Here is a 25351-nt window from a genome sequence, read left to right as displayed (position 1 = left end):
TTATTCACCTGCACACATGATATAAGCCTCCTCCTTTGAAGAGCATGAACTGTTTTTCCAAGGGTCAGAAGGACATTGCCAGAGAGACATATCAGTTTTCCGACACTGAATTCCATCCACCCACTGGGGTCTAGAACCTTCCCTAAAACCAACAGAAGAGTTAAGGGTCCCACTGTCCCCACAGCCAAGCTGTCTGCAGATGGTGGACAAGGTCATGGCTTCCATGGGGCTGTCGCAGACACTGCCCCAGGTCCCATTGTAGAAAACTTCCAGCCACCCAGCACACTCCTGGTCATCGCTCACCATCCTGAGGGCCACGAACTCTAAAAATGAAAGAGGGGAAGAAGGCACAGTGAGCATGCCACAAAATGCTTTGGGGTTTTTTCTTTTCCAGAGATTGTGAACACTCATTGCTGACTCTGCTGAGGAAACACCTCAGCAAGATTGAAATTTGTCTCCCTTTTCCTTGACTTTATTCATTTTTGAAATAGACAATTTCCACCACAATGATGCATTAGAATATGAACTGAGAGGAACACCAACCTGGACACTGCACAGAGGGAAAGCTGAATCTTGATTACTGACAGAACTTCTGACAGAGTATGTGAAAGGGAGTGTGGATAGTGGGTGGTAGGCAGAATAATGGACCCCAAAGAGGTCTACACCCTACTCTCTGGAACCTGGGAACATGTTACCTTATTGGCAAAAGGGACTTTCCAGACATAATTAAGGACTTTCCAGACATAATTAAGGATTATGAAGTTAATCTGGGATGTGTGGACTAACCATGTGAGTCCAATCTAATCACACTCCTAGACCCACTCACTTTAACGAGGAAAACCTTTCCTGGCTTTGGTTAGAGAGAGATGTGACTATGGAAAAATGGTAATGGATATGCGACATTACTTGTCAGATGATTAAGGAAGCAGCTATATGCCAAGGAATGTACAATTTCTAGAGCTTGAAAAAACAAGAAGCGAATTCTTTCCAGAGCCTCCAGAATGGATACAGCCCTGCTGACACCCTCATATAAGCCCAGTGAGATGTGTGTTGGATACCTAATCTATAGAACTGCAAGATAATAAATATATGTTGTATTAAACCACCAATTAAGTGGTAATTCATTACAGAAACAAATGGAAACAAGTATAATGGGACTCAAGATTTTACTACCATAGGTAACTGAAGAGTACGCCCTGCTTTCACACGGAAGCTCTGTAGGAAATGGCTCTGCCAGTCGGTATTGCTGAGAAGGAAGGAACAGAGCCTCAGCTGCTGCAGGAGCAAATAAAACACAATCTTCCAATCTGCTAGAAAGAAGGCCCTGTGCAAGGAAGCTTCCTTCTCCTCTGGCCCTTTCAGCAACACCTGCTCAGGGCTCAGACTCCATCCTCAAGAGCCCCCACTTCCTCCCACAGCCTGGGACAAAGTGCGGCACACACCTGAGCAGATGACCCCTGCGTCGTCCTTGTGCCAGCAATTGTGCCGCCCCCAGCCCCGGGAAGGGCACTTCCACAGGTGGGACTCCTTTCCCGTGCAGTTCACGTCATCCAGCCAGATGGGCTCTGATCCCTGCCCGAAGTGAGCAGAGACCGTGGCATTGAGGGCGTTTCCACAGCCCAGCTGTCTGCACACCACGTGGGCATCGTTCAGGTCCCAGCTGTCATCACAGATGGTGCCCCAGGAGCCCTGGTGAAGGATCTCCACTCTGCCAGCACAGCGATTACCACCGTTCACCAGACGGAGCTGTCTGCTCTCTGAGGAGAGAGAGTCGTGCCAGTGGGGCTCTTACCAGGGGGAGAGAAGGGCTTTCTGGTCCTGTGGGACCCCTCACCTGAGCAGTTGACAGTTCTCTCCTCTGAGGCTGCAGAGCCTGCTGGTTCAGACATGGAGTCATCACACTGGGGCAGCACCTGGCTTTGGTTTCCTACAGAAACACCAGTGCTCAGGTTAGTACTGTTGAAAAATAGGAAACTGAATTAAACGAATAGTAACCTAGTGATGGGGTCTGAGATGAAAGCTGTGTAACACAGTAATTTGATCATAATTTGAGTTCACCTTCTTTATGGAGGGTTCTGCTTCCAACAATGCCAAGATTTGTTTTTTATTAAGTGTATTGGGGTAACTGGTTAATAACATCATATAAATTTCAGATGTAAACTTTAAAATGCGATATTTGTTTACTCTATTGTGTGCTCGTCACCTGAAATCTATTCTTATTCTGTTACCAAGTACTTGTCCTTTTTTACCCTCTTGGTCCTCCCCCTGAACCCCTGCCCCTCTGGTAACCACCATTCTATTTTATCTATGAGTTTGTTTGTTTGTTTGGTTGGTTGGTTGCTTGCTTGCTTGCTTGCTTCATTTGTTGGTTTTTGTTTTATATTCCACATATGAGTGTAGTCATACAGTTCTCATTTTTTTCCATCTGACTTACTGTACTTAGCATAATACTCTCAAGATCCATCCATGTTCTCCAAAATGGCAATATTTCATCTTTTTTTAGTGTCTTAGTAGTATTCTATTACATAATAGGCATATGTACCATATCTTCTCTTTCCAGTCATCCAAGGCAGAACACCTGGGCTGTTTCCATGTCTTTACTATCTGACAAAGGAGCAAAATACATACATGGAGACAGGCAGTCTCTTCAAAAATTGGTGTTTGTGAAAACTGGAAAGCTACATGCAAAAGAATGAACTAGACTGCTATCTGACACCATACACATAAACTAACTCAAAATTGATTAAAGACCTAAATGTAAGACCTGAAACAATAAAACACAGAGAAGAAAACATTGGCACTAAACTTATGGACCCTGGTCTCAGAGAAGATTTTTGTGAACTTAACCCCAAAAGCAAGGGAACTAAAAGAGAATATATGAATAGGACTACATCAAACTGTAGAGTTTTGCACAGCAAAAGAAATTGTCAACAAAACAAAAAAGAAACACACCAAATGTAAGAAGATATTTGCAAATAATAATTCCAAAAAGGGGTTAATATTCAAAATATATAAAGAACTCATACAACTCAACAATGACAACAAAAATCTGACTTAAAAATGGGCAGACTTTGTGAGGGTGAAAAGGGTAACTATTGCATTGTTCTGTACACCTGAAACTAACAATAAATAAATAAATTTAAAAAATAAATAAATAAATAAATAAATAAATAAACTCAAAAAAAAAAATGGGCAGAGGACCTGAATAAACTATTGTCCAAGGAAGATATACAGATAGCCAACAGATATATGCCAAGGTGCTCAACATTACTAGTTACAAAATGGAAGCACAAATCAAAACTACAATGAAAACCACCTCACACCTGTTAGAATGGCTATTATCAATAAGATAAAAAATAAGTGTTGGAGTGAATATGTAGAAAGAGAACCCTCACACACTGCTGATTGGAATGCAAATTGGTGCAACCACTTTGGAAAACAATATGGAGTTTCCTCAAAAACTTAAGAATAGATCCACTCTATGACTCAGTAATCCCTCTTCTGGGTAATCTACCTAAAAAATTTGAAAACACTTATTCATAAAGATGCATGTACACCTAAGTTCATTGCAGCATTTTCATAATAGGCAAGCTATGGAAACAAAATTTCTGTTTTAAGCTAAGCATTGCACTAAGAGTGAGTTTACAAAGGTGGGACTATATCAATAGTGTTTGAAAGTGTAGAGCTACTGAGGCGGTGAGGATTTTTGAAGCCAGGCTCACAGAGAGAGGTAAAGTGCAGAGCTGAGCCACTTACTCCCTGAGGACTTTGTCAATTCAGAGGTTATAACAGACACTCTGAAAAGCTCAGCAGATATTTTGCCAGACTCGCAGGGCTTGGGGAACACAAAGTGTAATTCACAGTGGGCCACAGAGGACAAACCTTGTTAACCAGAACCTTTGTACCGTAGATGAAAGCGTGAACTAAAAATAGACCATTCCTTACAGGATGGCTGCCCAACTTCTAATCACTTCACTTCCTTTTAAATCAGGTGATCCACCCCTAACTCAGGTTCCTGGAGGAAGCAAAATAAATAGCTTTCTGAAGGCATTCTACAATTTTTTATCTACAATGTCTTTCAATCCAAAATACACAGGCATAAAAGAAGAGAGATTTGAGGAAAACCAAGAGAATAAAAAGGGATTCAAAGAAATGTACAGGGCACCCAGCTATTGGAGTTACCTGACAGGGAGTTTATGTTACCATGGTTGAAATACTCAAAGAATTAAACAACAAGATAGTATTATGGCAAAGAAATGACAACTAAGAATCAAATAAAAATTCTAGAGCTGAAAAGCCAATATTTGAAATATGAACTCCAAAGATGAATGTAACAGCACATTAGATAAGCACAAGACTGAAATAGCAATGGAAGACCAGAAAAATTATACAAACAGAAGCATAGAAAGACAAAAAATTGAAAATATGAAAAAAACATAAAGACATGCTGAAAGGTTTAACACACATATATACTAAGTCCTAGTTACATAAACCCACAACTGACAGAACTAAAAGTAGAAATTTAAAAATTGACAATCACAATGGGATATTTAGTATATCTGTGGTGGTTTTTAAACATATCCACAAAATCTTTCATACTGCATTAGTTGAGAGGTGGCATCTATGGCTCCTTTCCTTGAATCTCAGTTGACCATCATGAATTGCTTTTAAGCAATAGAACACAGTCAAGTTAACACCACCTGAGTTTCAACACCCAGTCAGAAAAGCCGTGCAGCCTCCCCTGAATTCACTTAGAACATTTGCTTTAGGGAAAGTCTCCCTGTGAAGACCATATGCTGGAGAGACTGTCACATGCAGGAGCTCTGGACAACAACCAGCTGAACGTCCAGCTACCAGCGATGTTGGTAAACCATCTTGGATTCCCAGCCCAGCTGAGTCTTCAGACATTAGCCCCTGCAACCTCATTAGATATCCCAAAAGAACTGCCAGCTGAGCCCTTCCTAAATTCCTGACTAAGGAAATCATGAGCAAAACAAAAAAGAGTTTTAAACTGATAATTGGGGGGGGGGGGGGTAGGGTGTTAATTATGCAGCAAGAGTAACCAGAACACTTACACTTACCATGTTATTAAATATTTACTAAAGACAAATGAAAATGTTTGTCTTCAAAAGGATGTGTACATGCATGTTCATAGCATCTTTATCTTTAATGGCCCAAACCTGGAAGGCCACTTAAACATTGTAACTTGGTTTTGGGAACAAAGAACAGGGAGGAAGCTGAGGAGCCCAAAAAGACCCTTGGGAAAAAACCGGTGGAGTTGGAACAATCCGGTCATAGAGACCTAAAGGAAAATAAGAAAAAATTAATTGAAGCCTGGAGAAAAATGGAAAGGTATTTCTATTACTGAAAAATAAATTGTTGTCTTTAAGGACCAAATTTTGAAGCAATTTGTTATGCAGCAATAGTAACCAGAAAACATCTTTTATCAATCTCAGTAACTGATGGAGCAAACTAGCAAATCCAGTCAGTAAATATTTAGAATATTTGAATTGCGTGACAATAAATATGCACCTCAAAATCACAGAATATACATTACTCCAAGGGCCTACAGGTCATTTACCAAAACTGATCACCTGTTATACAAAATGTAATATCCAAAAATTTTTCAGAGGACTGAAATTATTGAAAATGTTTTGCGCCAAATATAATCAAGCTAGAAACAAACAAAAGACCAACAGTAAAATCAACTCTACTGAGGTATAATTTTCAGGCAATTAAATACCCCTATTTAAGAAGTCAATTTTAAGAGCTGCGAAAAGGATAAGTACTTATGAACCGGCCTCCAAAGTTAGAATGCCGAGTACCAGATCCCAAAAATTAGTCCTATGGATACTGCCGTTAATAGCAACACCGACGAACCCAGACCCAGGCAAACATTGATCTGCTTTCTATCAAAATAGATTACTTTTATGTTTTCTAGAATTTAATAAAATCATACAATAGCTGGTGCATTGTTGTGATGCAAGAGCCATGAATTGTTGACAAAAAGTTCAGGTCGTTTGCATCTAACTTTTTCACGCAGCTTTTTCAGCACTTCCAAGAAGTAGTGAACTCGGTTAACTGTTTGTCCAGTTAGTACAAATTCATAATGAATAATCCCTCTGATATCAAAAAAAGTTAGAAATGTCATTGCAATAAGTTCGCAAACTTAATTGTCAGACCTCATACTTTAATTTAAATTTTCTTAATAATTAGTCATATTGAGTATCTTTTTTCCCCCTTATTTGCCACTTGTCAATCATCTCCCATTCCAGAGGTTGTCTTTCTATTTGGTGACAGTTTCCTTTGCTGTATAGAAGCATTTTAGTTTGATGCAGTCCCACGTGTTTATTTTTGCTTTTGTTCCTTGCATTTGGTGTCAAATCCAAAAAATCGTTGCCAAGACTAACATCAAGGACTTTACACCCTGTGTTCTATTCTAGGACTTTTATGGTTCGGATCTCACATGCAAATCTTTAATCCATTTGAGTTGATTTGTGTATGAGGTTCAGTAAGGATTCAGTTTCATTCTTTAGCATGTGTCCAACACCATATATTGAAGAGACTATCCTTTCCACATTATATATTCTTGGATCCTTTATTGTACTTGGTTATCAGAAAAGTCATGATGTATTTTTTCTATGTTTTTCATTGCAAAAATGTATCATGACTTTTCCGACAACCCAATAAATTAATTAACCATATGTGCATGGGTTTATTTCTGGGCCCTCTATTCTGTTCCATTGATCTATATGCCTATTTTTATAACAATATAATGCTATTTTGATTACTATAGCTTTGTAATATACTTTGAAATTAGGAAGAGTAATGCACCTACCTTTGTTCTTCTTACTCAGGATTGCTTTGGCTAATTGGGGTCTTCATGATTCTATACAAATTTTAGGATTCTTTTTCTATTTCTGTGAAAAAATGCCATTGGAATTTTCATAGAGATTGCATTGCATGTGTAGATGCCTTTGGATGGTATGGACATTTTTACAATATTAATTTTTCTGATTAATAAACACATGATATCTTTCCATTTGTTTGGGTCTTCTTCAATTTCTTTCAGCAAAGTCTAGCAGTTTTCATTGTACAGATCTTTCACTTCCTTGTTTAAATTTATTTTAACCTTTTTTATGCTATTGTGAATGGGATCATTTTATTTATTTGTTTTTCAGATGTTTGCAACTAATTTCTGTAAGTTGATTTTATATCCTGCAGCTTTATTGAATTTGTTGATTATTTCTGCTTTTCAGTAGTGTCAGGATATTCTACATATAAGATCATATCACTTGCAAATAATGGCAATTTTACTTTATCCAATTTGGATGCCTTTTATTTCTTTATCTTGCCTGGTTTCTCTAGCTAGAACTTCCAGTACTATGTTGAATAAGAGTGGTGAGAGTGGGCACACTTGTAGTTTTTCTGTTCTTACAAGAAAAGCTTTCAACTGTTCACACTTGAGTATAATACTAGCTGTGCATTTGGCCCTTTTTCTGTTGAGATATGTTTCTTCTATATCCAATTTGTTGAGGGTTTCATGATGAAAGAATGTTGTATTTTGTCAAAGGCTTTTTCTACATCTATGGGGATGGTCATTTGTTTTTTTAATATTTCACTGTATTAATGTAATGCATCACATTTGGTGCAACCATCCTTGCATCCCAGGAATAAATCTCATTTGGTCACGGTACACGATAATTTGAATGTGTTGATGAATTCAGTTTGCTAATATTTTGTTGAAAATTTTTGCATCTATATTCACCAGGGATATTTGTCTATAGTTTTCTTTTTCCTTTTAGTGTCATTATCTGGCTTTGGAATCAGGGTAATGCTGGCCTCGTAAGATAAATTTGAAAGTGTTTCCTCCTCTTCTATTTTTGGAAATTAATAAAAACAATTGGTATTAATTCTTCTTTGTCTGATAAAATTCACAAGTAAAACCATCTCCCCTGGACTTTTCTATGTTGGAAGCGTTTTGAGAATTGATTGAACCTCCTTACTTCTTACTAGTCTCTAGATTTTCTGTTTCTTGGTCTATTTCTTAGTTCAGTCTTGGTAGATTCCATGTTTCTAACAACTTATCCATTAGTTCCAGGATACCCAATTTGTTAGCATATAATTTTTTATTGTAGTCTCATGATCCTTTGTATTTCTGTGGTATCAGTTGTAACGTCTCCTCTTTCATTTCTGATTTTGTTTATTTGTTTCTCTTTGTTTCTTAGTCCACCTAAAAGTTTTTCTATTTTGGTTATCTTTTTTTTAATCAGCTCTAAATTTCATTGATTTTTTTTTTAATTTTTTTTGGGGGGGGAATTGGGGGAATGGGAACAGTGCTGGGAAATTGGGGGAAGGGGAACAGATAAGTTGCTGTTGTTTTGTTCTTCAGTCTAGTTGTGGAGGACGTTGCTTCACTGGCCCAAGTTGGCACCATCTTTGCGCTCTTCCCTGGTGAGGCAGATCAGTCTCCGGCTTCTGGACTCACGCTGGCTGCTGGCTACACACGGTAGCCTATGACAACCCACTGCAGCAGGGGCTGCAGCTTAGCCGGCGAGTCATGGCAGCCCAGCTCCAGGTTGAGCTGTTGTTTAGCATCTTAGCTGTAGAGGGCAGTGTCACTGGCCCTCATATGTGGGATCCGAACCGGGGCCCTCTGGCGTCCCAAGCCAGTTCTTAACCATCGCGCCACTCGGCCGGCCCGATTTTTTTCTTAATTAAAGTTTATTGGGGTGACAATGGTTAATAAAGTTACATAGGATACAGTTGTATAATTCTGTAATGCATCATCTATATATCACATTGTGTGTTCACCACCCAGAGTCAGTTCTCATTGATCTTTTCTTTGTTCTTTTTAGTTTCCTTTTCATTTATATGTGCTCTGACATTGTTATTTCCTTCCTTCTATTAATTTTGGAGTTGGTTTATTCTTCTTCTTCTAGTTTTTTCAGGACCTATTCTTTGTAGAGGAGAAAAGGTAGAGTGATTGGTGGGATAAAAAGCTGACTTTCTGGGCTGGGTGCTATAATCTTCTCTTTATTAATCTGAGTTGAGGTATGACCAAGGTATACACTTATTGCTCATAAATTGTTATCTGTGATTATACTTAAATAATATTGTTTATTTAAAAAAATATTATTCCTCTTATTACTTCTTGCCTTGACTTAAAAAATGAATGAACAATGAGAAGAACTATGTTTCACCATAAAATATCTTACTTCTGAAGACAGTTTTTTTACACTTTCTGCTCTTAGGAACATTTCTCTCAAGGTACATCCTAAATATCAGTTACCCTTCCTCTTTCTTACCTGAGCAGATCACAGAGGCTGTGTTTCCATTGGTACAGTCAGAAATGCCCAGGGCAGTCATAGGGCAATTCCATAAGAAGGACTCAGCTCCTGAACAGTGAAATTGGGCTTTCCAGATCTGATCACCTCCTTCCACAAAGCATGCTCCTTTTGGGGTAGAGATGGCAACTCCACAACCGAGCTGATGACAGACAACATTGGCATTGGCCATAGACCAGTGGGAAGCACAGAGCATTCTCCATTCTCCAGAAATCTTTATCTCCACTTGTCCCTCACACTGAGAGGTGCCATTTTTCATGAGCCGGACTTCTGTGTATGCTGGTGGACAAGAGAGGATTTTAACAAAACCTCACGTTTTCCCAACAGAGTATGCAGGGAAGTTAAAGTCCTGCTCTACATCTCACCTGAACACACAACTTGAACAGTGCCACTGTGCTGGCAAGGGACTCCTAGACAGGGCACACTAGGGCAGAACCAGAGGCTTGTCTCTTCTCCTTCACACCTGAACTCTTTATCCCAGACCCGTCCATCTGACTTTCTGAAGGGCACATCCACCTGGACAGACACAGCTTTGCCGCATTGCAGCTCTGCACAGATGACCTGGGCAGTGGGGAACGTAAAGTTTCTGTTAGACACTGGAGTCCAGTCTCCTCCAGAATGCACTTCTACTCGTCCTGAGCAGGGTCCATCCCCTCCAACCAGACGCACAAATCCTAAAAGAAAAAGGAAAAAAAAAACAAGTAAGTGTTCATGATCACAGGTTGGCAACTAGAAGTAGCATGTCATAAACAGTGGTGTTATCGTTTTCCTTTTCCCAGTAATGGGAAATAGAGAGAAGATTTCATAGTCAGTGTCAGAACGGGACCTCCATGAGTGAGTTTCTGAAGACGGATCATTTGTAATGGCTAAATACCAAAAACATGTATTTTGGGGTTGGTTAGAGAAATGAAGTCCTCATCTAGGGAACTAGGATCTACATGGCCAAAGGAAACTGCACAATACATAAGGATTCAAACTTCAGTGAAGAGGTATGAAGAAAAGATCTAACACAGGAACACAGGCTATGAAAAGTTAGAGCCCTACCAGTTACAAACAGCTAGAAAGCCATCCTGAGATATTTGGGGCTCAAATTTTGATCAACGTCTCTCTCAAGAAAAAAATCCTCAAATTACTGAGAGTAGGGAAAGTTATGATGGCTGTATCCATGAATACATGTCAACCTATAGACAGACTGATGGCACAATATTTAAAATATAGACATTGTAACATTCACTTTTATGGTTTCACATTTTATTTTTCTGATAATTTTTGATGGCAAAAAATTCCAAGAATATCTTAGGGAATCTAAACGGGAAAGATAAGTCTGGATGTTAAGAAAGCTCAGAGAGTCATAACAGGGTGGGGGTGACGTGGGGTGGTCCTAGCCATCTCGTATTGAAACCCTAGGATTTGTCAATAAACTTGAGAGAGAGTGAGTTCTCATGGGGAGTTTACAAGACAGCTGAGTTTTCTGATCACTTCCTACTAGAGGTTTTCTTCTGAGATACAAGAATCTTAGCAAATGCTAAGGGGTGATGGTAACTGATTTTTATCCTATCATCTTGGGGATGTCTGTATTCCTACCTGACATCATTGAGATGGCAGAATAAAAAGTCTCCAATATTTGCTTTCCCACAGAAACACTGATTTACCAGACATCCATCCACACTAGTGCCCTTGTGGAAGATTTGTGATCCAGATGAGAGGTTGCAAAACCCTAGTGGAGCCAAAGACTGAGGAGGGCCAATAAGAGAAGTCGGGTCCAGGCCCCAGAGGCAGCCTTCTGCCTGTGGTCTCAGCTGCAGACCTGGAAGCAGCTCCATCCTTCTGTAGATTTGGCTCCAGCCCTCCTTATCCATGGTGCTGTCACTAATACCATCCACCAAAGAACCCCATAGCCATCCGTGCCCTCAGTAATAGGTCTGGCAACTGTGGACATAACTTAAATGCAGAAGCAGTTCCATCACCTGAATCCAAACCTGCACCACTATGCTCCTGGGGGCAGTCCTGTCCACCCAGGCACCCAGAAGGAGCCACGCCCAGGTAACAGGAAGGCTAAATGTGAACCTGACTATAGAACTGAAGCAGCCCTGTGACCTAGCTCCAACTCCATTCTACCACACTCAGGAGGCAATCCTGCCCACCCAGGAACCCAGCAGGAGCTACACTAATGCATACTCCTGCTAACAGGCCCACTGACCACAGACACCACAGCTGACCCAGCAGCACCATGACCAGACTCCAGCTCTGCTAGACCATGATCCTGCAGGCAGTCCTATCAGTCAAGGGATATAGCAGAAGATCTTTACCTGTAAAAACAGTCTGTAAAGAGTGGAACAAATGTCTTCTCCTTCAAACAGAGACACCAATGCAAGCCTACACAGGTCGTGAAGAATCTGGTAAAGATGTCACCATCAAAGGAAAATAATAATGCTAGAGTAACAGATCATAAAGAAATGGATGTCAATGAACAAATAATTCAGAATAGCTCATCAGCAGCACGATGGCATGAGAGGTCCTCCAGGTCCCTCCCCTTGAAGTTACAACAAGTTGAACAGCTATAATTCAACAAAGGATTTCCTGCTCAACACACAAACACATCTGAGAGATCCACCCATTGAAACAACTGAAGGTGGGTGAACCAGAGAGAATAGGGGAGGAGAGAAAGAGGAAGAACAGAGACAGTTACAACACAGGCAGCCCAGATTCTTCAGCAGAAACCCTACAAGCCAGAAGAGAGCAGAACTAAGTATTTAAACTTTTGGGAGAGAAAAATCACCAGCCAATAATAATATACCCATCAAAGTTATCTTTTAGATATGAAGGAGAAATAAAGACTCTTCCAGACAAACAGAAACTGAGGTAATTTACCACCACAAGACCTGAATTACAGGAAATACTGAAGGAGGTTATTCTACCTGAAACAAAAAGACAAAAGGATACAAAACTATGAGTAAGACGACTCATAGCCAGACAGAAACAGGAAATTGCAACCCTTGTTCTGAATCAGGTATTATACACTTAAATATAATATAAAGGTTAAAGGAGGTAAAAACATTTTTAAAAGAAAGAAGATGACCCTAGCTACTCCAATTTGGAAATCAACTCACAGCATAAAAAAGGGTAATTTGAGATAACAAAAACATAAAAGGGAAGAGGATAATGGTTTGAATTTGCACAGGGGAATAGAGATAATATGTAATCAAAGCAAAAAAGATTATTTTATATATGAAACTTTCTTTTACATAAACTTAATGGTAAGCGCGCACACACACACACACACACACACACACACACACACACACAACCTAGACCTGAGATATATACCATAAAACAGAGGAAAGCAGAAAAAAGTATAGAATACCACCAAACTAAAATAATAGACAGAAACACAAGGGAAAAGAAACAATGAAGAGACAGAGCTACCAGAATGCAAAAGATAAAATGACTATAGAAAATTCTCATATATCAATAATCATCCTAAATGTAAATGAACTGGATTCACCAACAAAAAGACACAGAGCAGCAAATTGAATCAAAAAACAAAACCCATTTATATGCTGCCTTCAGGAGACACATCCAACTGCGAGGACAAATATAAACTCAAAATTGAAAGAATGGAAAATGATACTTCAAGCAAATGGCATCCGGATAAAAGTGGGTGTAGCCATACTTATAGTGCACAAAATAGATTTCACGATTTAAAATAGGTGGGATTACATCACAGAAATGGTGGTAAGAGAAGTGCTTCTTGAAATCTCCTCTGGGCGATACAACAAATTGTACAGATATAATTCAACAAAAAATAACTTAAGCAACACACAAGCACATCTGAGAGATCCAAGCATTGAATCACCTGAAGTTTAGCAAATTGGATGAGCAGGGGAGGAAGAAAGGGGAACTGGAGAGATGTGTGCAACAGGCAGCAGGACGCAGTCCGAAGCTCACTGCAGTCTTGGGACAGGAAAGAATCCAGGCTGCAGGGCATCCTCTGTGACCCACAATCCTGCTTAAGGGGTCAGCATATAATATGACTGAGCATTTGGGGCAGAGAACACAGCTGAGAACTGTGGTTGAAGCCCTCACTGCCAGGCAGAAAACAAAGACACAGAGCATGGCCGACTAACCCCCTCACCCTTCCAGAGCTCTCCCCACTCCCACACTCTCAGTGCTAGAAGCAGGCTCCAGAAGAAACAGTAGCAGTATCAGATTAAAGAGCAGAATATCCACAGCCTAGAGAATGGGAGAGACATTCCCCAACCCCAAACACATAGCACGACTAATTCTGGTGATAGGAAAAGTGCTGTAGGGGCGAGACAGCTGTGGACTGGTAGTAACCATTGCTTGGACCCACAAATACACCAGCCACCTTTCACAGCCCACCCTACCCTCACCGTTCTGGGCAGATCCCTGAGGAAACAACCAGAGCCACTGAGGCACACAGGGTTTGCATTGGTTTGCAGGACAGCACTGGGATTTGAGAAGCTCAGAACTCGATCACCCTCCACAACCTCCCAAGGAGGCGGTGCCCTGAGAGTCAGGCGACATGCTTACAGAGAGAAGCCCACCTTTTATTGCATGAAAAAACAGAACAGTGCAAGAGAATATAAAAGGCTACAGTGAGAGAGAAAATAAAGTGTTCCACCGTCACCTACTGGAAAGCAAAAGAAAGACCTCTGCATATCAACTTGCTGCAGAACCCACTCTTGTAGATGCCCAGGAGGAGAAATAATAATTAATTAATTGCCATGAATAACCAAGGTAACAAGGCAGCATAGAAAGTAAATGAAAACGAGCTGGCCGAGTGGCTCAGTTGGTTAAGAGCTCGCTCTAGAGTGTGAGCTCTGAGCAACAGCGGTTCAAGTCCCGGCCCAAGTTGAGCTGCCGCTGAGCTGCCAACCAGTGGCAGGATGACCTAGCTAAAAAAAAGAAAGAAAGAAAAAAAGAAAATGAAAACTCTCCAGAAAATGAATTTAGTGTCATGGAAATGTGTGGTTTAATAACAGAGAATTCAAGATTGCAGTACTGAAAAAAATCAATGAGATGCTAGAAAACACAGATAGGCAGTTTAATGAAATCAGAAACACAATCAAAGAACAAAATGAATATTTGACCAAAGAGATGGAAACTAAAAATATAAACCAAAAGGAAATTCTGGAGATGATGAACTCAATCGAAGAAATGAAGAATGAAATAGCCAGCTTAGGTAATAGAGCTGATAAGATGGAGGAAAGAATTAGTAATATCAAAGATAAAAATCTGGAAATGATACAGATGGAAAAGAGAGAGACTTGAGAATTAAAAGAAATGAAAGAACTCTACAAGAACTTCCTGACTCCATGAGAAAGAGCAACATAGAAATAAGGGGTACACCAGAAGAAAAAGAGAAGGGAACAGAAAGTATATTCAAAAAACAGTCGATGAGAACTTCCCAAACTTGTAGAAAGAACTGGATTCTTCATCCAAGAAGCAAACAGAACACCTAATTACCTCAATCCCAACAGGTCTTCTCCAAGATACACTGTATTGAAGCTGTCAAAAATTAATGACAAAGAAAGAATTCTCAAGGAAGCCAGGGGGAAAAATCAGTAACCTGTAAGGGAAAGCCCATTAGACCATCATCAGACTTTTCAGTAGAAACTCTACAAGCCAGGAGAGAGTGGAAGGAATCAGATATTCAAAATATTGAAAGAGAGACATTATCAGCCAAGGCTATTATATCAAGCAAAGATATCCTTTAGATATGAAGGAGGAATAAAGGCCTTTCCAGACATACAGAAGCTGAGGGAATTTTCTAACACACAACCTGCATTACAGGAAATACTGAATGAGGCTATTTTACCTGGAAAAAAAAAAACCAAAATAATACAAAACCACGAGCCATATTACAAACAGACAGACAGAAGCAGGAAATGGAAACCCCTACACAAAATAGAGCACTATACGTTTAAACATAACATAAAGGGTAAAGAAGATAAAAAACATTTTTTTATAAAAGAAAAAACAGGGCCGGCCGAGTGGCTCAGTTGGTTAAGAGCTTGCTCAAGAGTTTGAGTTTTGAGCAACAGCGGTTCGAGTTCTGGCCGAGCTGAGCAGCCGCTGAGCTGCCAACAGGTGGCAGGATGGCTCAGCTAAAAAAAAAAACTAAAAAAAAAACCCCAGAAGAAATAGATAGCTTGCTAATGTTGCTAATGCAACTCAGAAATCAACTCACAGCATAAAGAGGGATAACTTGAGACAACGAACACATAAAAAGAGAGAGAGTAAAGGTCTGAATCTGAAAAGGAGAATGGAGATGAGAAGCATGCTGAAGAAAAAGGACTACTGTATATATGAACCTTTCTTCTATAAAAACATAATGGTAGCCACTCAAAACTAATCCAGAACTGAGCTATATAATATAAAAAATGAAGAAACAGAGGGAAATAATCATAGAATACCATCACAATAAAATAACAAACAGCAACAAAAAGGCAAAGAAACAATGGAGACACTGAAATACCAGAAAACAAAAGGCAAAATGGATTTTTTAAAAATCTTCATATATCAATAATCACCCTAAATGTAAACAGACTGAACTCACCAATAAAAAAGCACAGAGTAGCAGATTGGATCAAAAAACTATACCCCATCATGCTGCCTCCAAGAGATAAATCTCAGCTACAAAGACAAATATAGGCTCAAAGTGAAAGGGTGAAATCGATACTCCAAGCAAATGGTATCCAAAGAAAAGGGGGTGTAACCATACTTATATCAGATAAAACAGACTTCAAGATAAAAAAGATAACAAGAAACAAAGATGGACATTTCATGATGATAAAGGGGACTATACAAGAAGGAGACATAAACACTTATCAATATTTATGTCTCCAGTCAGGGAGCACCAAAATATACAAAGCAACTACTAACAGAACTAAAGGGAGTCATTGACCAATACACAATTATAGTAGGGGACCTAAATACATCTTTGACAGCTATGGATAGATCATCAAAGCAGAAAATAAATAAGGAAATATCAGCCCTAAATGACACTTTAGATGAAATATTTGATATAAATGACATTTATAGAGCACTTCATCCTGGAACATCAGGCTATACATTCTTTTCTAGTGTACATGGAACATTCTCAAGGATAGACCATATATTGGGACATAAAACTATCCTCAAATTTAAGAAGATTGAAATCATACCAAGCATATTCTGGGATCACATGGCTTTGAAATTAGACATCAACTGCAAAAAGAAAGCAGGAAAAACCACAAATATGTGGATATTAAACAACATGCGTTGAAAGAATGACTGGGTCAAAAAAATAGAAGAGATATCGAAAAATACATAGAAATAAAACAATGAAAATCATCCTATCAAAATTATTGGGATGCAGGCCGGCCGAGTGGCGCGTTGGTTAAGAACTGGCTTGGGATGCCAGAGGGCCCTGGTTCGGATCCCACATATGAGGGCCAGTGACACTGCCCTCTACAGCTAAGAGGCTGAACAACGGCTCAACCTGGAGCTGGGCTGCCGTGAGTCCCCCGGCAAAGGCGTGGGCTGCAGCCCTGTGGCAGTGGGTTGCCATGGGCTATGATGTGTAGCCAGCAGCCAGCGTGAGCGGCCAGCAGCCGCAGTGAGCGGCCATCCAGAAGCCGGCGACTGATCTGCCTCGCCTGGGAAGAGCGCAATGATGGTGCCAACTTGGACCAGTGAAGCAATGTCCTCCACAACTAGACTGAAAAACAAAAAAAGGACAGCAACTTGTCTGTTCCCCTTCCCCCAATTTCCCCAATAAAAATATTTTTAAAAAAAATTATTGGGATGCAGTGAAAGCAGGAAATAAGAGAGAAATTTTTATCATTATGGGTCTGTCTCAAAAAAGAAGAAAAATCTCAGCTAAACAACCCCACATTACAATGTATAGAACTATAAAAAGAAAATAAATGAAATCCAAAGTCAGCAGAAGGAGGGAAATAATAAAAATCAGAGCAGAACTAAATGAAATGGAGAACAAAAAGACAATAGAAAAAAATTAATGCAACAAAGAGCTGGTTCTTTGAAAAGATTAATAAAATTGACAAACCCTTGGCTAAACTCACCAAGATAAAATGAAGAAAGGCACAAATAAACAAAATCAGAAATCAAAGAGGGGAAGTTACCACGCTTACCACAGAAATACAAAGGATCATACAAGAATACTATGAAGAAATATATGCTACCAAATTCAATAACCTAGAAGAAATAGGCAAGTTTTTAGAAACATATTGCCTTCTTAAGCTGAATCATGAAGAACTGGAAAATCTAAATAGACTGATCAACAGTAAGAGAATTGAATCAGTCACCCAAAACCTTCAAAAAGCAAAAGTCCAGGACCAGATGGCTTCACTGGTGAATTCTACAAAATATTCAAAGAATATCTAACACCTGTTCTCCTCAAACTCTTCCAAGAAATTGAAGAGGCAATGATTCCTAATTCGTCTTATGAGGCTAACATTACCCTGGTACCAAAACCTAGTAAAGATCACACACACACACAAAAATGACAGAACAACATTTCTGAAAAATACAGATGTAAAAATTCTAGCAAACCGAAGACAACAATGCATTGAAAGATTATACATCATGATCAAGTGGGGTTCATCCCAGGGGCACAAGGAAGGTTCAACATCCTTGCTAATTGGTCAATGTGATATACCACATAAACAAAATAAAAGATAAGAATCATGATTATATCGATAGATGCAGAAAAAGCATTTGACAAGATACAACATCATTTATGATTAAAACACTTCATAAAATGGGTATAGAAGGAAAATACCATAACATAATAGAGGCCATATATGACAAACCCTCAGTTTATATAATAATTCAGGGTGAAAAACTGAAGCCTTTCCTCAATGGTCAGGAGCAACACAGACTTTTCTCCTATCACCACTGTTATTCAATTGTAGTCGTGGAAGTCCTAGCCAGAGCAATCAGGCAAAAGAAAGAAATAAAGGCATCCAAATTGGGAATAAAGAAGCTAAATTATCACTTGTTGAAGATGACATAATGCTATATATTGAACACCCTAAAGACTCCACCAAAAAGCTATTAGAAACAATAAACGAATACAGTAAAATTGCCAGGTACAGAAACCAATGCGCAAAAATCCATTGCATTCCTATACACTAACAATGAAATTTAGAAAAATAAATGAAAAACACAATTCTTTTGCAATTGCAACAAAAACAATAAAATACCTAGGAATAAACTTAACAAAAGATGTGAAGGACCTATCACAGAGAACTATAAGACATTTTTAAAAGAAATTGAAGAAGACACAAAGAAATGGAAAGACATTCCATGTTTATAAATTGGAAGAATCAACATAGTTAAAATGGCCATATTATTCAAAGCAATATACAGGTTTAATGCAATCTCCATCAAAATCTCAATGGCATTTTTTAAAGATACAGAGCAAAAAATCATCCGATGTGTATGGAATCACAAAAGACCCTGAATAGCCAAAGCTATTCTAAGAAACAAGAATATGGCTGGAAGTATCACACTCCCTGATTTCAGCTTGTACACCACAGCAACAATAATCAAAATAGCATGGTATTGGCAGAAAAACAGACACACAGACCAATGAAATCGAGTTGAAAACCCAAAAATAAACCCACATAAAGATGGACAGATAATTTTTTTTTAAGATTTTTATTGGGGAATTGGGGGAAGGGGAACAGACAAGTTGCTATCCTTTGTTTTTTTGTTCTTCATTCTAGTTGTGGAGGACGTTGCTTCACTGGCCCATCATTGCACTCTTCCCAGGCGAGGCAGATCAGTCGCCGGATTCTGGATGGCTGCTCACAGTGGCTGCTGGCTGCTCACGCTGGCTGCTGGCTATACACGGTAGCCCATGGCAACCCTCCTGCCATCACAGGCGACTCACGGCAGCCCAGCTCCAGGTTGAGCTGTTGTTCAGCATCTTAACTGTAGAGGGCAGTGTCACTGGCCCTCATATGTGGGATCCGAACCNATCTTAACTGTAGAGGGCAGTGTCACTGGCCCTCATATGTGGGATCCGAACCGGGGCCCTCTGGCGTCCCAAGCCAGCTCTTAAACAATGCGCCACTCAGCCGGAACTGGACAGATAATTTTTAACAAATGAGCCAAAAACTTACAATGGAGGAAAGAAATCCTCTTCAGTAAATGGTGCTGGCCAAATTGAAAAGCCACATGCAAAAGAATGAAACTAGAATGCTTTCTGTCACCATGTACCAAAATTAACTCAAAATGGATGAAAGACTTAAAAATAACACCTAAACAATTAACTGCATAAAAGAAAGCATAGGTACTAAATTTATGGACCTTGGGTTCAAAGAGGATTTTATTAATTTGACCTCAAAGGCAAGAGAAGTAAAAGCTAAAATAAATGAAAGGGACTGTGTTAAACTAAAAGGCTTCGGAACAGCAAAAGAAGCCACCAACAAAACAAAGAGTCAACCAACCGAATGGGAGAAGGTACTTGCAAACAACACCTCTGATAAGGGGCCAATATCAAAAATATGTAAGATGGGCTGGCCAAGTGGCTCAGCTGGTTAAGAGCTCGCTTGGGAGCACCAGCTCTGAGCAGCAAGGCTGCAGTTTGGATCCCACATTGAGGGCCAGTGACGCTCGCCCTCTACAGCTAAGATGATGAACAACAGCTCGACCTGGAGCTGGGCTGCTGTGAGTCGCCGGCAACAGTATAGGCTGCAGCGGGGCTGCAGTGGGCTGCCGTGAGCTACATGAGTGGCTGGCAGCCAGCGTGAGTGACCGGCAGCCGGTGTGAGCTGCCGAGAGCTGCTTTGAGTGGTCTACCAATGACCAGCGAACAATTGTCTCACCCGGGAAGAGCACAATGATGATACCAACATGGGCCAGTGAAGCGATGTCCTCCACAACTAGGCTGAAGAACAACAACAAAAAAAATACAGCAATGTGTCTACCTGCCTGTTACCCTTCCCCGATTCCCCAACTCTGTTTCCCTCCCCCCAATCTCCCAATAAAATCTTTATTAAAAAAAACAATGTAAGAAACTCATACAACTCAACAACTAAAAGACAAACAATCCAATTAAAAAATGGGTAAGGACATGAACAGACACTTCTCCCAAGAAAACAGACCAACAGCCAACAGATATATGAAAAGATGCCCAACTTCACTAGCTATTAGGGAAACGCAAATCAAAACCACAATGAGATATCACCTCGCACCTGTTAGAATAGCTATCATCAGCAAGACAAATAATAACAAGTGTTGGAGAGGATGTGGAGAAAAAGGAACCCTCATACACTGTTGATGGGAATATAGATTGGTGCAACCAACACGGAAGGCAGTGAGGAGGTACCTCAAAAATTTAAGAATAGAATTACCATATGACCCAGCAATCCCTCTCCTGGGTATATACCCAGAAAACCTGAAAACATTTATCTGTAAAGATATATGTATTCTGATGTTCATTGCAGCTTTATTTATGGTGGCCAAAACATAGAAACAACTGAAATGTCCTTCAACAGATGATTGGATAAAGAAGATGTGGTATATATACACAATGGAATACTACTCTGCCATAAGAAAAGATGAAGCAGTGCCATTTGTGACAATATGGATGGATCTTCAGATTATTATTATAAGCTAAATAAGTCAGACAGAAAAAGTCAAGAACCATATGACTTCACTCATATGTGGGATATAAAACTGAAAGCAACAAAGGAACAATACATACAAATAAACAGAAACTCATAGACACAGACAACAGTTTAGTGATTATCAGAGGGTAAAAGGGGAGGAAGATAGTAGAAGAGGGTAAAGGGGGTCAAATATGTGGTGATGGAAAGACAACTGACTCTGGGTGGTGAACACACAATGTGATATGTAGAAGATGTATTATAGAATTATACACTTGAAACTTATTTAATTTTACCAGCCATTGTCACCTCAATAAATTTAAATGTTTTTCAATTGAAAGGTAAAATATAGACAATTTAAAATCAAGATATAAACAGAAAGAAATTATTATTTTAATAATAATAATAATGAAAGAGAATTTTAAGATGATAGATTTATGGCATATATTGTGGTAATGGCTTCACAGACATGCTTATCTTGAAAGTCATCAAGTTGTATACATGAAATATGTATATCTTTTCATATGTCAATCATACCGCAATAAAATAGCTTTAAATTAAAATAATTGTTTTGTTTTGTTTTGTTTTAGGGCCCCAATTAGCATCATCAATGATCTGCTGAAGGTGAGTTCAAAAAAGACCCCTTTGCCAGTGATCTTCCCCATGTATAACAAGAGTTGGTTGGCTATGAGGTCAGTCTGTTGGGTGGCTAAGGACCTATTGCAAATGTACTCAGGTCTCCACCTGTTTCACCATCCCATCAGATGAGATGGCCCTTATCTGACACCCAATCACATACCTTAGGGAATTCACTGTGATATCTGATCATATCTTCCCCAAGTTAGCTGTTCTGATGGTGTTAGTGTCTTGGACATTTCATGAACCATTCTGATAACAATTGGAAATATCTCTGGCAAATACTGAGACCACCCATTTATATTCTAGTTTCATTGCTGTCTTCACTGCCTCCACTTTGGCATAGGTCAAATACACTTAGACAGTATTGAACCTCGTATGTGCCACTTCAGGCTCTCTTGGCCTCACTGTCTAGTACTTGCTTTGCTCCAGCTACTGTATTGTGAATTTTAAAACTTCATATTTTCCCTCTGCCTCAACATCCCCACAAACAGGCTGTGAGCGCCCAGCCCAGTAACCAGGTGCACCAATGTGATAAGGCTGACCCCTGCCACAAGTTCCGCTACTTGCCCTTTCCTGACTGTGACCTAGTCCCATTCAAACACAACAACGAATTCCCCTTATGCCTTTTGCTTGTGTATGCCACCCTGACCCCCAATATAATTTATTTATTCATGGGTCTTCACTCTCTCTCTTGGCTCTCCACCTCCATGGTTGAGTCCGCTTTCTTGGCATTTTTTCCATGTGGTCCCCTTGTGGCATTAAGTGACTCTGTCTCTCTAGGACTTGTGAGAATAACGAGCTTTGTTTTCCTGTGCCTCTCCCATGACCTCTTTTGTGGATGCACCTCACCACCTCATGAAAGAATACAAATAGCTACCATGATGAAACTAGTTCATACAGCTACAACTCAGCACATGTACTTATATAAAACTTTTGACCCCACCTCCCTACCTCTCATGACACACCACAGAGATGAAGGGTCCAGTGATTCATAGGTCTGGACCCTTTACTGTGCATGGCCAAGCAAGCCCTTATGCTCCCTCGAGTACCTAATACTTTAGGAATCAGTGTGTGACTGATCTTCACCCAAGTATGCTCTAAAGGCTGTGATCCCATATTCTCAGTTATTCTGGGAATGAGACTGAGGTTATTCCTGCTGAGATCCCCTGCCAGACCAGACAGGCCTTACCTGAGCAGACTACTCCAGCATTCCAGATATACCTACTGTTGTACAAACGAAAATAATGATGACAGTCTTTAACAGTTGATTCTGTCCCTTTACAAGAAAACAACAAAGTGAGCCCAGCCCCTGATTCAAGAGGAGGCTTTCTGGAAGTGTCAACAGCATCTCCACATTCCAGCTGTCTGCACACCACAGCTGCATTCTTCAAGGACCAGCTGTAATCACCCACTGTGCCCCATATTCCTTCCTGCTTCACTTCCACTCTCCCCTCACAGCGGTGGCCTCCATTCTTCAGCCTCAGCTCCACCACTGCAAGAGAGACACAGACACAGAACACAGGACACAGGAGAGATTTTTAAAGGCCATGCAGTAGCATGCTGGTAAGTATTTAAAAATGAGTTCTCTGGGGTAAAAAAAAATCCCTGATGTATAGCATTTATTGATTTCTGCAGTGTAAATATCCCACCCCCCCAAAAAAAAAGCTACCAATGTGGCATCACTAAACATGGAGTTGGAAAGAGATGCACACAATTATTTCCCACAAGCTAGTAGGACCCAGCTCCAGGCACACCACTGAAGACAGGCCTTCAGAGGACTCTGGATGCAGCCATCCCAGTAGATATGCCTGAGGCTGGTAGGGGCCCAGCTTTACCCTCTCAGTTATAGTTCATGGCCCATGGGGCTAGTGGAGGAATCTTCCCTCTCTTCTGTCCCATTGGGAGCACTCTCATCTAGCTTTGAAACAGAGAGCTGTGTTTAACGGTCTCTAAAATGTCCTGGTTATTCCTGCCTCCTGGTATTCACACCCTTATATAATCTCCCCCACAGTTGAATGTGGGCTGAACCTAGTAACATACATCTAATACATGGAATTTGGCAAAAATGATGAGATGTCACTTAAGAGTTTAGGGTTCAAGAAGACTAGTTTCTTTCTTGTTGAACTGTCTTGCTCTGATTAAGCCAGCTGCTATAATGGGAGCTGCTTATGGAGAGGCTCACATGGCAAGGAAGTGAGGGAGGCCTCCAGCCAACAGCCAGCAACACACTGAGGCTCTTAATCAAACTGTCCACCAAGGCCTCAATACTGCCAATCACCAGGTGAATAAGTTGGACCCCCAGTTGAACCCTAAGATGATTGTCGCCTTGTGAGAGATCATGAGTTACAGGGCCCAGATAAGCCATGCCCAGATTTCTGTCCCACAGAAACTATGAGATACTAGACGTTTACTATTTTAAACTACCAAGTTTAGCAGTAACTTGTTGCACAGCAATATGTAACTAATTTAGGGGTTCCTTCCAGAGTCAGGAAATAGCAGAGTGGACAAGCTGAGCTTTATATGAGTGGCTTAACTGCTTCATCAAAATAAAACTTCTTCTTGAGGGACTAATTCTGTGACCTTGGTCCTACCTGGAACTGAGACCCAAACTACCTCTCTTGTCATATTTGTTTCTCATTTAATAACCTAGGTTCCTGCTTTCCTGTCAAGAACAGAGAAGTGAGTTTCCTGAGACCCTAGAATCATCTCCATTGACTTTGAATTGGGGTCATCACAATGAGAAATTTTTTTTATTATCTAATCAGGACTCTGTCCCTGGGGTATCCATACACTGCTCAGGTCTATGCCTGGCTCCATATGCTTCCACTCTGGAAAACAGAAGTGATGCACCAAAGACGGTGATGTCTGGAAAGATGCTGAATGTGAAAAGAATGCTGGTGCATTGGTCTGCTCAGGCAGGCCATCACAACACAATACCATAAGACTGTGTGGCTTAAACAACAGAAATGTATTTATTTTCTCATAGTTCTGAAGTCTGGGAAGTCCAAGATGAAGGTGCTAGCAAGGCAATTTTTATCTGAGACCTATTCTCTTGGCTTGCAGGCCACTCTCATCTCACTGTGTGCTCACATGGCTTTCTCACTACTTGTGCACAGGGAGAGAGGAAGAGAGAAATGTCTCTCTCTTTTTCCCATCTGATAAGACCACCAGTCCTATTTATTGAATTAGGGCCCCACCCCTATGACCTCATTTAACTTTAATTTTCTCCCAAAGACTTCGTCTCCAAAGACAGTCATTTGGGGGGCCAGGACATCAAAATATGAATTTTGGAGGGGCACAATTCAGTCAATACCACCTGGGGAGATCTATTCTAGGAAGGAAATAAAGATAAACAGGAAGGAGGTAAAGGACGTAGTAGAAGAAGGAAGACGTCCTATGATGCTTACTCAGAGTTTTTTAAAAGTCTGACATTAAGGTAAGAGTAAAAGATTTAAATAGACCCTAGAAGGATACAAGAAGCTACTTTTACTAATACTAAAGTTATTATTGGGAGCAGTTTTTTTACTAAATGATGTAAATACAGAAAATAATAAGACAATGTTCTTGCCTTCAGATAGCCTATATCTAGTTGGTGACACAAACAAACAGATGATTTCATTACTCTGAAAAGTTCCAGGAGACTTTCTCAGTAATAGTAGACATGGTTCTTGAGGCTATCTTTTCTACTGAAAATAAATGAGTGGAATAAAATATACTAAA

General features: G+C 40.0%; 1 protein-coding gene across 1 annotated transcript; it reads right to left on the bottom strand.

Moving 5' to 3' along the window:
- On the bottom strand, positions 1-23996 carry LOC109372729 (antigen WC1.1-like). The gene is made up of 7 exons (XM_019626154.1): positions 23879-23996; positions 22821-23123; positions 9713-10021; positions 9309-9626; positions 1835-1927; positions 1443-1757; positions 1-323 (listed from the first exon to the last, which is right to left on the bottom strand). The coding sequence occupies exons 1-7, from the start codon at positions 23994-23996 to the stop codon at positions 1-3; spliced, it is 1779 nt and encodes a 592-aa protein (XP_019481699.1).
- Positions 23997-25351: the final 1355 nt, after the last annotated feature.

This window comes from Hipposideros armiger, unplaced genomic scaffold, assembly GCF_001890085.2.
Source record: "Hipposideros armiger isolate ML-2016 unplaced genomic scaffold, ASM189008v1 scaffold_662, whole genome shotgun sequence".
NCBI lineage: Eukaryota > Metazoa > Chordata > Mammalia > Chiroptera > Hipposideridae > Hipposideros > Hipposideros armiger.
This window is presented reverse-complemented; position numbering and strand designations above follow the sequence as displayed.